Source organism: Temnothorax americanus, unplaced genomic scaffold, assembly GCF_048541705.1.
Source record: "Temnothorax americanus isolate GAGA-0224 unplaced genomic scaffold, ASM4854170v1 Scaffold35, whole genome shotgun sequence".
NCBI classification, from domain to species: Eukaryota; Metazoa; Arthropoda; class Insecta; order Hymenoptera; family Formicidae; genus Temnothorax; species Temnothorax americanus.
The window spans coordinates 2071765-2084713 of record NW_027509496.1 but is presented as its reverse complement, the minus strand read 5'-3'; the positions used below and the strand labels follow the sequence as shown (position 1 = coordinate 2084713).

Here is a 12949-nt window from a genome sequence, read left to right as displayed (position 1 = left end):
CCGTGACGGTCTTCGTAAATTCGTTGAATCTGTAGTACTGCGTCCGAGTGGTGAAGTACAGATTGCCGTCGATGTATCGGAAGATACATACCGGACGTCACGCCGATCGGTATTCCGGGAAACGTTGCCTCGAGAGGCTTTAATCTGACAACTCTGTGATGGTCACATTCATTTATCTCGCCCACCGAGTCGCCGTTGAACAGCACGAAGGAACGTCCTCTGTGGGTGTTCACCGCTCCGTTGATCTTTGTCTTTGCGGGAAATCCGAGTTCCTGCAGGGTTTTCGGCTAATTTGGCCGCAGAGTAAGTTCCGGATATTGAACCAAGTACACCAAATTATCCACGAACACCACGACATCGCCGGACGGCGATTGATAGGCGGCGGTCACGCGCGTGTAATTGTCGTGAAGAAAGCTCATGTGATTCGACAGGGCCAGAGGTCCGTTGTACGTCCTACCGTCCAGAGCGAACGACCAAACGTAATGCCTGTACGAGATGAACATTCGATTTTCCACGATCAATATCGCGTTCACGCGATCAAGGGCGCACAGATCCGGCGACGGCGGTGGCGGCGGTGGCGCCGGCGTTTGCGGGGGATCGTTCGCCAATTTCTCGCCGTACAAACGTTGAATGTCGACGATGTCGTATTTGTCGAGCTTGACCGGGTACTGCTTGTCGGGCGTGAACGCGAACATCACCGAAGTCCTGCGCTTGTTGTGCAGCAATCCGAGAGAGTTACCGATCTCGTGCGTCAGCGTGTAATGAAGGGAGAACTTATCCGAGGGATTCCTATTGACGAAAATGTGCCACGGCTCGTCTCCGTCGACGTGCACCTCGGAGACGAAACCCGGCCTCTCGTCCATCGGGAGAGACGCGTGGGCGAGCACGCCGCCGGGGCCGTCAAATTTGTCCGTGCAATTTGGGCCGTTCACCTCGACGTTTATGTTACCGTGATGCAGGCGTCGCCAAGATATCACAATGTCGGGATTCAATCTGGAGCGTTCGAACGTCAATGCCGAATGCTGCGACCACACGTCGAACGCGGCCTGCGCCGTGCTCAATTCGCTCTTGGTGGCTAGGTAAAAATCCCACGTCAGGTGCGTCTTCGGCCATTTTGATAGACTCGCTCTCGTTCCGTGCCTGAGGATATCTCGGAAACCGCATCGCGATTTACCCATCATCTCCAGCGTTTTGTCGTTGAGCGTTCCATCGCCGGGCAGATCGTAGTACTTCTGAAAATCCTCGATGGCTCTGCGAAGAACGTCGTATCGTCTCTGAGCCGGAACCGCGTCCACATCTTTGGTCAGGTATCCGTATTTCTGCAGGTAATCGAACGCGAGCTCGTAATTTTCCTCGGTGACATTGACGCATCTCACGGTGATGAGACACGCGGTCAACGCGATTACGCGCGCGAGCCACATCGTCGAGAGCGAGAGAGAGACGGTGGAACCGCGATGACGGCGCGTTGCGGTTTGAGCGCGATCGCGACGAGCGGACCGGACGCGCGATGTCGATAGCGCGGACAGGTGGCGGCGGGGGTCTTGGGTGGGAAGAAAATGCGTCAAATCCGGCGGACGACAAAAATTTTATTTTTATCGTGGATTACTCGCACCGCAATGTCCTCCTTTTGTCGATGCGCTTTCTGGGCGCGGATAGGTGCGGCGGCGGGGTTTCGGGTGGGAAAAATGCGTCAAATCCGGCGGACGAGTCGGTTTGATGAAACGCATTTTTTCTCAATGCAAAAAATGCTATTTTTAGTATATTTTTTCACCGCAATATCTTTTTTTTACAATATATAAAGAACGCGAGATTAGACCTGGGTGTAGTCCATCTGCATCGGTTATCACACGTTTTTATATACGGATAGTGCTTGAAATGGAGAAACTCGACGACATTAGTACCGCGTGTGAATTACTTCAAATTCACGCAGCATCCCTCACGAGAGTAGCGGAAAAATTTCGCGAAGCGATAAGACAGCTGCAGCTGCGGCTGCAGCGCATTTCTGAGAACGTACCGCCATGCTTGCAGTTGGCAGTGCGCATTGACGAGGAATTCCTCGTATTGGATAGAACGTAAGTAGATTTGTTGAATACAAATATGAACAGTTTTTATATTCATTAACGATATGTAATAATTATATTTGATAATTATATTTGATAATTTTATTCAATAATTATGTTAAAATTTATGGTAGAACCCTCATCGCCTTGCTTGCGAGAAAGTTGCGCAACCAGATACGGGTCTTTGTGTCGAAAATGCGCGCGCTGCACAGGGATATAGCGCGTTTAGCGTCGTCGACAAGCGAGGAGCCGTCGGATGTGGGACGGAGGACGGTGCGCGAGAGAAAGAGGGACGAGGACGGTGACGAGGGGCGTCGCGCCGATAACATTGAGGACGACGTGATAGACATCGAAGACGTTCCGAAGGGTATGCCCTCCTCAAAGAAGTGAATGAAAACCGAATAAACATAATGAATATAAACAATTATATGTATAAAAAAATATATAATACTATGAAGTGAATGAAAACCGAATAAACATAATGAATATTGTTTAGGATTAAGGTAAAATCAGGTGGCAGGGCGCTGTCGCGAAAATAATGGCCCCTGGCGCAAGCACAAACAACCCTCGGGCTTGACTCGACTTTATCCGAGATCACCCGAGTATCGCGCTGACCGTTTCGACAGCGCGATTGCAAAACGCGCACGCGTTCTCCTAAATATGTATACCGCGCAACGCGTTACATCGCGGATCCATGTGATTCGCCCTTCGTGAGGCCCATACCCCCGCCGACGGTCTCCTATCGGGACGAAGGATAATCGATATCGATCCGCGCTCTCTTCTGTTCTCTGCCGCGAAAAGAGACACATCGAGCCGGGCGTTCGCATTGTGCCGGGAGGGGTCTCGACCGCCAGTGCGTGAAATCCGTAATCAAGTTTCATCGCGAGCCGCATCCGTGAGATCGCCGCGTGAAACATCTCGAATCGCTCTTTCACTCGTGCCGCGAAGAGTGAGCCGTTTTCCGACTGCGAGGAGTTCGGTATTGGAGGACGCGAGAAGCCCTGTGCGAGGGGTAGTTTCGAGCGTACAAGTGTCGTCGCGAGTGGCATTAGTCGTCGCGCAATATCTCTCGTCATACGAGAGCGACGAAATTTGTCGCCCGCAATCGAATGGGCAACGCGCACAAACGGATCACGTGATCACCGCGTGCGGTACCGTGATCCTCATCTAAAAGAACGTACAGACGGCGAACGAGACCGTCACATGCAGTCAGCCCGGGTATAGTGATTACGACAAGTGTTGTGATAACCGAGCATCAGTGCAAGCGAGCACTTCTCAATAACTTAGCGCAGGGAGTTCGATCCCGATATCGACCCCTCTCTCGCGGCCATTTTGTCGTGCCGCGCCGTTCGTGAACACGGACCATCAGCGTGAATGTAAAGCGTATAGTGATTGTGTAAAACGCGAACTCACTATCGCGTACCCGAGACAAAAAGAAAGCCTGAGCATCTTGCACCTCGTGACCGCGGTCGCTCGTCTGCTTCGCGCCAAGATATCCGTTGACCGCGAGCAAGATCTCCGGACGCGAGGGCGGTCATCTACCGCTCTACAAGATTTCCGTTTCGCGAGCCACGCAGACAGAAGGAGCGACTCAAGATTTCCGTCCCGCCATCCCGCGAATGCTCCGGGTGCTCGGGTGCGTGAGTGCGATAAGTACTCTATGTGCAATAAAGTGTGTTTGTCAGAATAACCCGGCGAGCGTTTTTTGAACCCTCTTTTCGCTACCTCCTTGGTTCTTGCCCCGCGCCCTGGACAGGGTGGTCCCGGCATACTTCGTGTCTTGAGGGTACCTCGGTCGCGCACGAAACAAATATAAACAATTATATGTATAAAAAATATATAATACTATTAAGAGGAATAAAAAGTTCATTATTTATAAAAGTGTTATTTATATTTATACAATACGTAAGAAAAAAATAGAAAAAATAAAAGATAAAAAACATTATTAGAACAACTCACGTTATCGCTCGTAACCGCACCTTGCGTTATCGCTCACACCTCGCGCTCGTACTCACACCTCGCGCGCTGGAGCGGCTCGGCGTTATCGCTCGTCGGGTCATTCGCGCTGAAGCGTCTCCGCGTTTATCGCTCCTTCTCGTCTCACTCTCTCGTCAATCGTTCGCCGTCTCTGTTTGTTCAATTAAGAGGTACCGCGACCGGCCATTCTTACGCATTCGGCGGCACGCAGTGTTTATCGCGTTCTCGCGACCGACCATTTTTGCGCACTCGGTAGCTCGTAATGTACACTGTGGAATAGGCGCGTGTGAAGAGGAACGACATCGTTCGTTGATCTTTTTTTCATTCTTTCGTTTATTTAACTTAATATAGACGGATACACATTGAATAGAAAATGATTAAATACAATACAGATAGATGAATGCAACGTAGAGAAAAAATGAGTAATACGAAAAAATACAAATATGTTATACGAAAAAATACAAATATGTTATACGAGTAATACGATAAAAAAATACAATTGTGTTATACGAGTAATATAAAAACAAAATACAATTATGTCAAACGAGTAATATAATTTTTTTTACAAATTCACGAAGTCGATGCTGGACAGACATTCGCGTCGCTCGATCCACCGGTCGCGCAGCTTCAGCACGTTCTCTATCGCGCAACACCGTTAATGACGTCCGCAGTGAAACGCGCGATCGGGGCGAAGGAACTCCAGGCGATCGACGTCGTCGTACTCGTCGTCGATGGACGTGATCGTCGCGTTGAGGTCGCGAACGGCGTCGCCGAGAATTTCCTCCAGCCACCTCTTCTTTTCGAGCCCCTTCACGTAGATTCGCACGCCGGGCATCTCTTCTTTCTCCCACGTTTCTTCCAGGCCGTCGCACACCGCGCGTCGAATTATCGTCCTCGCCAGACGGTAGTCCACGTCCCCGTCCTCCCAACGGAGGCCGTGGTGATTCGCCATCAGCCAGCTGGCCCTTTCCTTCTCGGCCCTCGTCAGCAGATCCCAACTCATCAGGGCGCGAAACACGTGATGGGCGAGTACGCGCGTCTCGCTTCGCAGCACGGCCACCTCCTTCGTGAAGAATTTCTCGCCTACCACAAAGCCCTGCAGGTCGACGAAGATCGTCGTCGTTGTCGTTGTCGCCGCGGCCATCGAGTCGACGTGTGTTGAAAAAAAAAAAACAGTAAAGATGTGCTTAAACCGCTCGTTCCTAACGGTCTGAGGAACGATGAAAAGATCCTCGATTTTTATATGTGCCTCGTTTCCGGGAAATGGTTTTTTTCTACAACCGCATTTTTATATGTGCCTCGTTTTCGGGAAATGGTTTTTTCTACAACCGCATTTTTCCGTTAGATAATTTTGCGCACAACGTTGGTCAGCGGACTGTACTCGATGACGCGATCGTGAACGATGAGACAAAAGGCGGTGGTTTTCGGCGGGACGTTTTCCTTGCATTTGAATTCGATGCGCACGTCCACGGTGGCGCTCTTCACCGATTCGTTTTGACGGGAACAGTCGATCACCACGAGCGGAGCTACCCTCGCGAATTCGCGCGGGGATAAGAGCGCGTTGTCGCGACCGTCCCCGTAGTACGCTCCTCGAAATTTCGCGTACATCTCGTACAGCACGGCGAACTTGTCGCTTTCGAAATCCGCGTTCACGTCGTCGTAGGGATAGAATTCCGAGTTGAGATACAATTTCACGTTGGTGAGCGTGCAATGATCGAATCTCGAGGCGTCCTCCGTGAATTCGTTTCGCCGTCCGGTCTGCAGCGCGAATATGACGTATCGCGGCTTCTCCAATTGCGGCGCGGCTTTCACGGCCCACGAATGCTTAGTCGTGCTCTGCAGCAAGGGAAATTCGTACAGATCCCAAGAGCGAAAGCCCACGCTCAGAAATCGTCCGCTCTCCAACGTTCGCAGTAGCGATAACTTAGTCACGTCGTTCAACGATACGTGCGGCATACGCCATTGCACCTTCATTAGCGTAATTTTAGGATCCTTGGCTGGATCTCTCGGCACGTTTATCCTCGGATCTACGACGCAATTGACGTCGTGACGAGCGCGTATCAGGATAATCTCGTGTTTCGCGTTTATCACCACGCGTCTGTAGTGCTCGCAGAAACCCAACAGATCTTTCAAATATACGCAAAAGGTGAAATCACCGGATGCGCTGTTCAGATTCGATTCGTTCGTCGGATAACTCATCCATCCGGCGTTCTGCAGTCTTCTAGATTGTTCGGGGGTCAGCAACACGTAGTTCTTTATGGTGCTGGTTACTCCGACGTTTCTACACCGATCGATCTCCACGCCGTCGAGTTCGTAGCGAATTACGTCGAACATAAACGCGACGCAGTTGTGAACCAATTTCGCGTATTGCCTTTGATCATCTTTCCCCGCCGACGTCGTCGCGCCGTCGTCATGAATAAGGCGTCCCTCGACGTACAGAAAACTGTCGCACGGCAGCGTATACAGATCCTGCTGCTGTATGGGTATTCGTATCTCGTCGTTGTACCCGAACGTTGTGCTGACGTACGGGTTATACGTATGAATCTCGATTCCGACGATGCGGTCGTCGAAGATCGGTTCACCGCCGATACTCAGTATGTCGACCATTATTTTTTCCCTTGATATAGAAACGACGCGACGGCGAGGAGTTTCTCATGGCGAGACCCAACGATCATAGGAACTTGACGTTGGCGCTGCTGAGAACGGCTCTCCTTTCTCCTCCTCCGCCAGCTCTTTTCTTCCCTTCACCACCGATCTCGTCGTAGAGCGGGCTAGCTCACTCATTCGTGCTCGATCCGTTCAAAACGAGCATCCCTTTCTCTTCAGGTTGCGCACACATACACGCACGCACTAACTGCGACGACGTACGTGCAGTCTGATCGTTATCTCCTCACCACGAAAGTCGATCAGCCGATCGTTCTGATCCACGACTCGCACCGTGATAGGTAACGTTTCGCGCGACGATCGGGAGGTAAATGATCTGCGTCGGAGTCTCCGACAGTTTATATCCCGGCGGCACTTTCGGCGCGAATTCGTGGATCACGTGCACCGAGCGTCCGTTGCTGTACGCTCCCGCGGTGATGTTGCATTCGATGCGAATCACGTTAACGCTCATGACGTCAACGGGTCTGTCGGAAACGTACTATTTGTTTGGTTTTAGAATGCGATCGCGCGAGAAACCCAAAAGAGAACCGATGCTGTTGGGTTTTGTAAAATTCACTCTGTAGGCGCACTTTATCTCGCTCCTCATGGTATTCTCGTTGGCGCGAAGAGCGAGTATCGTTCCATCACCACCGTCTTCGTTCTTGCCGTCGTCCTCGTATATGCCGTAACTACCGTCACTGTCGTCATCGTCGTCGTCGTCCTTCTCCGTTCGGTTTTTTCTCCTACCCGTTCGGCGCCAACGGTCTGCGTTTCTTTTCCTCCTTTATCCATCCCTTTTTTTGTCTCACGTTCGCGATGAAGAAGAGCGGCGCGCAGATATCTGCTCACGGCTCACAGCTCGTACGACCCTTCCGGAACAACAATCTTCCGGTCGTCCTCGCCGAAGTAGAATCGATTATTCGCGGACGTAACGTTCGGTATCGAATTGTACGTCTCGAAAGTCGTTAAACCCAGCTCATATTCGCCGTCGCTCAGGTCCAAAGCGGGAAAGTGACTCGCCGTGAGAACGCTGCTGGTTCCAGATAACGTGAGCGTCAGCGACATCGCGGGAGAACGTCGATCGTTCGCCACTCCCCCAATCGATCTCGCGAAGAAATCGCAGGCACAGCTGTCCGCAGATTCTCTGATCGAACGTCTGAAACGTTCGATGATTGTAGGTTACGATTGCGCTATCGCCGCCACCTAGATATCGCGCGAGATCCCTTGGCGGACGAAGATTTCCGAACGCGTCGAAGTAGATCGCCGCGTTTCTCCTTTTCGCGTAAGCGACCCAATGCGTGCCGGGACCCGCCGCGTCGTCGAGATTCACGATGCCGCACTCCGCGTGTCGCATCCTCGTCGGCAGAGCGTCGTGCATAAACACTCCACGGAAGAACGGTATGCGCAGGCGACGGGCCGCTCGATTAAGCTGCTCGTTCGTCGTGACGCCGTACGGCGGCAGGCGCGCTAACGTCGTTCTCTCTTTCCGCGAAATTTTTTTGGTAATTATGCAGTATAGGGGAAGCACCTCCGATGACCTTGACCTTGACATATGTTGTCAAGGTAACCCTCCTGAGTGACCTTCAGAAGGTTTTAGCCGTCGCTCGCTATTCGTTAAAAAGTTATTAACAAAAAAAGTTTCGAAAATATAGCAGCTATTTTGAGTATTGGAAGGCATAAATAACTAATATATACGTGTGTGTACCCTGCTTTAAAAAAAATCACAACTTCTATAAAGCAGGACATACACACATGTGTGTGTGCCCTGCTTTATAGAAGTTGTGATTTTCTTTAAAACAGGGCACACACACGTATATATTAGTTTTTTATGCCTTCCAATACTCAAAATAGTTGCTATATTTTCCAAATTTTTTTGTTAATAATTTGTTGTGTTAGTTATTCTATATAATTATCAATAATTTTATAAAGTATTATAATGTATATTTTATTCATTGATTATTTCAGTTATGGGATACATAATAGACATTGTTTCAAAAAAAGCGTCTATTTGTTCGTTAAAATCAAATGCTCGTTTGAACATGAATTCCGCTAAATAATGGTTGAAGTGATATTCTCTAAGGCCATAATAAGGAATAACTCCACGAATATCTCTCCATACTCGTTCAATGTTCTGTGTATGAACACCCGTATGTGAATCAACAAAATTTTCCGTATGATTCACTGTATAATGTTGGTATATGTTCTTATCGATTAGTTGATAAGCTTTCCAACAATCACTATAAATTATTGATCCAGGAGCAATATACTTTTGAATCAATGGCAGTAATATTTCTGCTTTACGGGATTCAACTGGCACAACAAACATTTTTTTTGTATTACGTTGTACACCACCGAAAAGCCATTGTCCTGTGATTAGTCGTCCGCGATGATATTTACGACGTCCAAATTTAGCCTCATCGATTTCTACAACGATATTTGGACCGCCAATTTGCTCCTCATTACGCAACAGCCATTGTGCCAAAAGCTATATAAAAATACGTGTCATTTACTATTTCAAAGATCATTATAATAGCAGCATTAATGTAGAAAATAAAAAAATATACTTCTCGACAAAAATTTATCCAATCAACTGCCGTGTGGGCTGCAATAGCCAGTTCTCCTTGTAAAAATAACTGTCGTGGAGAATTTAATAGCAGAAAATAACAAATTAAACGACAAATTTTTGGCAGATTTATTGTAGCTTTTTCAAACTACGTATTCGTTAGAGCACTGATTTTAAAATTGCACATTTTTCTCACTCGTTTTCTACCACGGATTTGTTTGTAGTACATACTACTGCAATGAATAACGAGTGATTGCTGTTCCGTGTTTAAGTGCACAATTGTGTTGCACCGAGGACACTTTATTCGATCACGAATAACTTTTTTCTCTGCCAGATATTTAATTAACTCTTCGTAATTATGCGTTAAGTGAAGAAACTCATGAAATAACATAGTGAAACGAAAATTAGAATTACTGTATTGTTCTGATAATCACTGACAACTGAAAGAGACGTAGCGAAATATAAACACAGAATCATAAACAGTAATACTATCCCTACTCGTATTATACGAATTTATACTTCTATGTAAACATAGCTCTACGCGAGATTCCTTTTCAGATATATGTATATATATATATACTACTCAGTTACCGAAATAATTTCACGCTGTGAGGTTGATTTTATGTGGACAATAATTTATATAATATGGCATATTCAATAGACCAAATAAATAAAAATCCTTGGCTTGCGGCTCAAGATGTTGTTGGTGATGCGAAAACTTGGCCTAAATTTATAAGAAAAATGTTTTGGGACAAAAATTTCAAGGATCATAATCGGATGATTATAGTGAATTTTGCATATTTAAATGCAATTTCAGAAGATTTTCTACACGACATTTTAACTTTTACTTTGAAAAGAGCATACACAAACGAAAGAAAGCGCAATGTCAAAGATAGGTTTCTTTATTTAAATCACGAGGTAAGTCTTTTAATTTTTGATAACTATATTAAATATATGTATATTTATTAAATGTCTCATAAATTTGTAGGAATTTGGACGAGATCGACGTAGTCGTGTTTATAGTTATCACGTTTATTTCAAAGAAATGTTAGATTTAAATTTTGAACCACGTAAAAATTAATAATATGTATATTAAAAAAAGAATAATAAAAGATAATAATGTATTTACATACTGTTATTTCAATTAAATAATTAAAACAAAGAACAGTTTATGCTTTTGATTAAAGCAGGGAATACTTTATATTTATGCTTTCTAACATATACAATTGTATATATACTTTTCAATATACCAACTATTCTCTATTTTAGATAACTTTTCTTTCAGTATACCAACAATTCACTGTTTTAAATAATTTTCCTTCGTTCATACATGGACCTATTTCTACATAAATATCAGTCATTTATGTCTATTAGTACTCAAAATAATTGCTATATTTTCGAAACTTTTTTTGTTTATAACTTTTTAATGAAAAACGAGCGACGGCTAAAACCTTCTGAAGGTCACTCAGGAGGGTGACCTTGACAACATATGTCAAGGTCAAGGTCATCGGAGGTGCTTCCCCTATACTGCATAATTACCATTTTTTTTGGACTTTTCTCACGCCACCTCGGCGCTTCTTATAGTTTTCGTTTTTCCATACCCATGCCCAGTTTCGTCTTTGCTTTCATAGCCGCCCATACGGTTGCCGCGGCGAGTCTCTCACCGACCGTGGAATCCTTCGCGGTGACGCGCTCGCGCGCCCTCTTGGCGAGCAATCGATCGGCGACGTGTCGTTCGGCGAGCTCGCCGCTTCGGGGATCGGGAGTACGCGACGTCGTGCTCTCGACACGCCGCGTCCAACGGATTTATACCTTTTTCACCGCGCGCTAGTCTTTTCGCCAGACGCGTACCGGGTCCGCAGAACTGATAGCCGGGTACGTGCAGTTCGAAGGGAAGAACGTTTATCGCGCGATCGAGCAGACCGGCGCCGCACGCGCGCCGCATTCGATCGCGGTTGCTGGGAGGATTTTCTTTTTACTTTAAAAATGTTAGTTTTTTCTCTTCTTATCCAGGTGAGTCGATGACTCACCGTTCGGGGTGAGCGCGCGGTTGCACTCGTAGCAGTCCTAATGAGCGGCGGTGGTCCGTCTATGTGCGTTCGCTGCCACGAACGATTGTAATGTTCCCTAAGTAGGTAAGGTAGGCCGGTTCTGGACCACATACCAAGGGCGAGGGGTGGTGAGAGGCTGGTGGGAACCGCGGGCGGGGGGAAACCGCGTTCGGGAGGCGAGGGGGTCCGCGTTTTTTCGGCGCCGCGGGGCGAGGGGGTCCGCGTTTTCCGGCGCCGCGGGGCGAGGGGGTCCGCGTTTTTTCGGCGCCGCGGGGCGAGGGGGTCCGCGTTTCGCCGCGCCGCGGGGCGACCGCGTTTTCGCCGCGGAGCAAGGCGAGGGGTCCGCGTTTTCCGGCGCCGCGGGGCGACCGCGTTTTCGCCGCGGAGTCCGCGTGACGTCACACGCTCCCGCTCGCGTTGTCTCTCCATCGTAGATGTTTCCCCCGTCCCCCGGTCGCGCGCGTCTTCTCGTTCGCGCGGTCTTTCTCTCCCGTTCGCGCGTTCTCGCTCACGATTGAGTATCTTTTCGTCGCCAACAATATTTAATCGTTCAGATCTTAATATTTAATTTATAAATATACATTTAAGTAAACAATAAACGAAGACAGCTTAACAAAAGGGAACGCTAAATAAAAAGAAAATTATTTTTAACCATATTATATACATTTATTTATCATGTAGCGCATTATACACAATAGTATCCAAAGCGTAGGCTAATAATTCGCAATCAATAATCGAATTTTTATCATAAATTTTACGCAAAATTGTTACTGCGTTACATTTATCGGTGATACAACTTTGACGTAAAGTTGTTACAAACTGTTTGAATTTTTCACTTACGCCGTGAACATTTTGACATAGTTGAAAATACACGTTCTCGACGCAATGTTCTAGTTCGAACAGAAAGAGTACTGTTGACGGTTTTATGTACAAGCTGGTGCCGCACGACGTCAATTTTACAATATCTGCGTCACGTATTTTAACAAGCTCCAGATCGCGAAACGTTAGCAATGATGGTGCCGATGACTGCACGAGTCGCTGTATATCTGCATGTTTTTCGATGAATGTCACCCACGTTGCATGTGGCAGAATTATCCGATTGCCTCGGTTATTGCCAATAAGTATATCCACAGAGGACAAAGGTCCCGCGCTGATTCCGACATCCAAAAATTTATACGCTGTTGACGTCAAGGCAAATCTTCTTCCCAAAATACGCGGCGTGTAGCGGGGTTTATCAAAACTGAAAAAATACAATTATATGTTCATAAAAGTTTTTTGCACAAGTATATATGAAAATTAGCGGTACTTACTCATTGTGCTGTTTCTCACACGTTTTGTCTTGAATCGGAACGTAGTAGTTCGCACCGTGAGTGTTCATCGTATCTGGAGGCTGTTTATTGCAAACTTATTCGAACCGTATCGAACTCTCGACTGCGTTCTAAAATTCTCGTAGACCATTTATACATACCCAAAATTGCAAATTTTGCAAAAATAACGCCAATGTACGGCTGCTGCATGGTGACCACCACCACAATCCACATATACGTTAAATGTGATATTTTTGTCAAGAACATTCGTGATGAGATCACCTCATCGGGCATCAAATATGATTTTTTTCAAGAGCATACGTGTCTCACGATGATTTCATCAAACAC

General features: G+C 47.0%; 3 protein-coding genes and 1 pseudogene across 3 annotated transcripts; all 4 read right to left on the bottom strand.

The window, feature by feature from the left end:
- Nucleotides 1-287: 287 nt before the first annotated feature.
- On the bottom strand, nt 288-1421 carry LOC143901629 (matrix metalloproteinase-18-like). Its single transcript, XM_077414055.1, has one exon. The coding sequence runs from the start codon at nt 1419-1421 to the stop codon at nt 288-290; it is 1134 nt and encodes a 377-aa protein (XP_077270181.1).
- A 3957-nt stretch (nt 1422-5378) lies between these two features.
- Nucleotides 5379-6644, bottom strand: LOC143901628 (uncharacterized). The gene has a single exon (XM_077414054.1). The coding sequence runs from the start codon at nt 6642-6644 to the stop codon at nt 5379-5381; it is 1266 nt and encodes a 421-aa protein (XP_077270180.1).
- A 1613-nt stretch (nt 6645-8257) lies between these two features.
- Nucleotides 8258-10872, bottom strand: LOC143901627 (uncharacterized; annotated as a pseudogene).
- Nucleotides 10873-11960: 1088 nt separating this feature from the next.
- On the bottom strand, nt 11961-12542 carry LOC143901565 (uncharacterized; the record flags this gene model as incomplete). The annotated part of the gene is made up of 1 exon (XM_077413998.1): nt 11961-12542. A coding segment is annotated over one exon (582 nt), but the record flags the coding sequence as incomplete, so codon positions are not given.
- Nucleotides 12543-12949: the final 407 nt, after the last annotated feature.

What these genes read in the sequence shown, in the direction of transcription:
- LOC143901629 (XM_077414055.1), bottom strand. Translation starts at nt 1,421, where the DNA reads ATGTGGCTCGCGCGCGTAATCGCGTTGACCGCGTGTCTCATCACCGTG.
- LOC143901628 (XM_077414054.1), bottom strand. Translation starts at nt 6,644, where the DNA reads ATGGTCGACATACTGAGTATCGGCGGTGAACCGATCTTCGACGACCGC.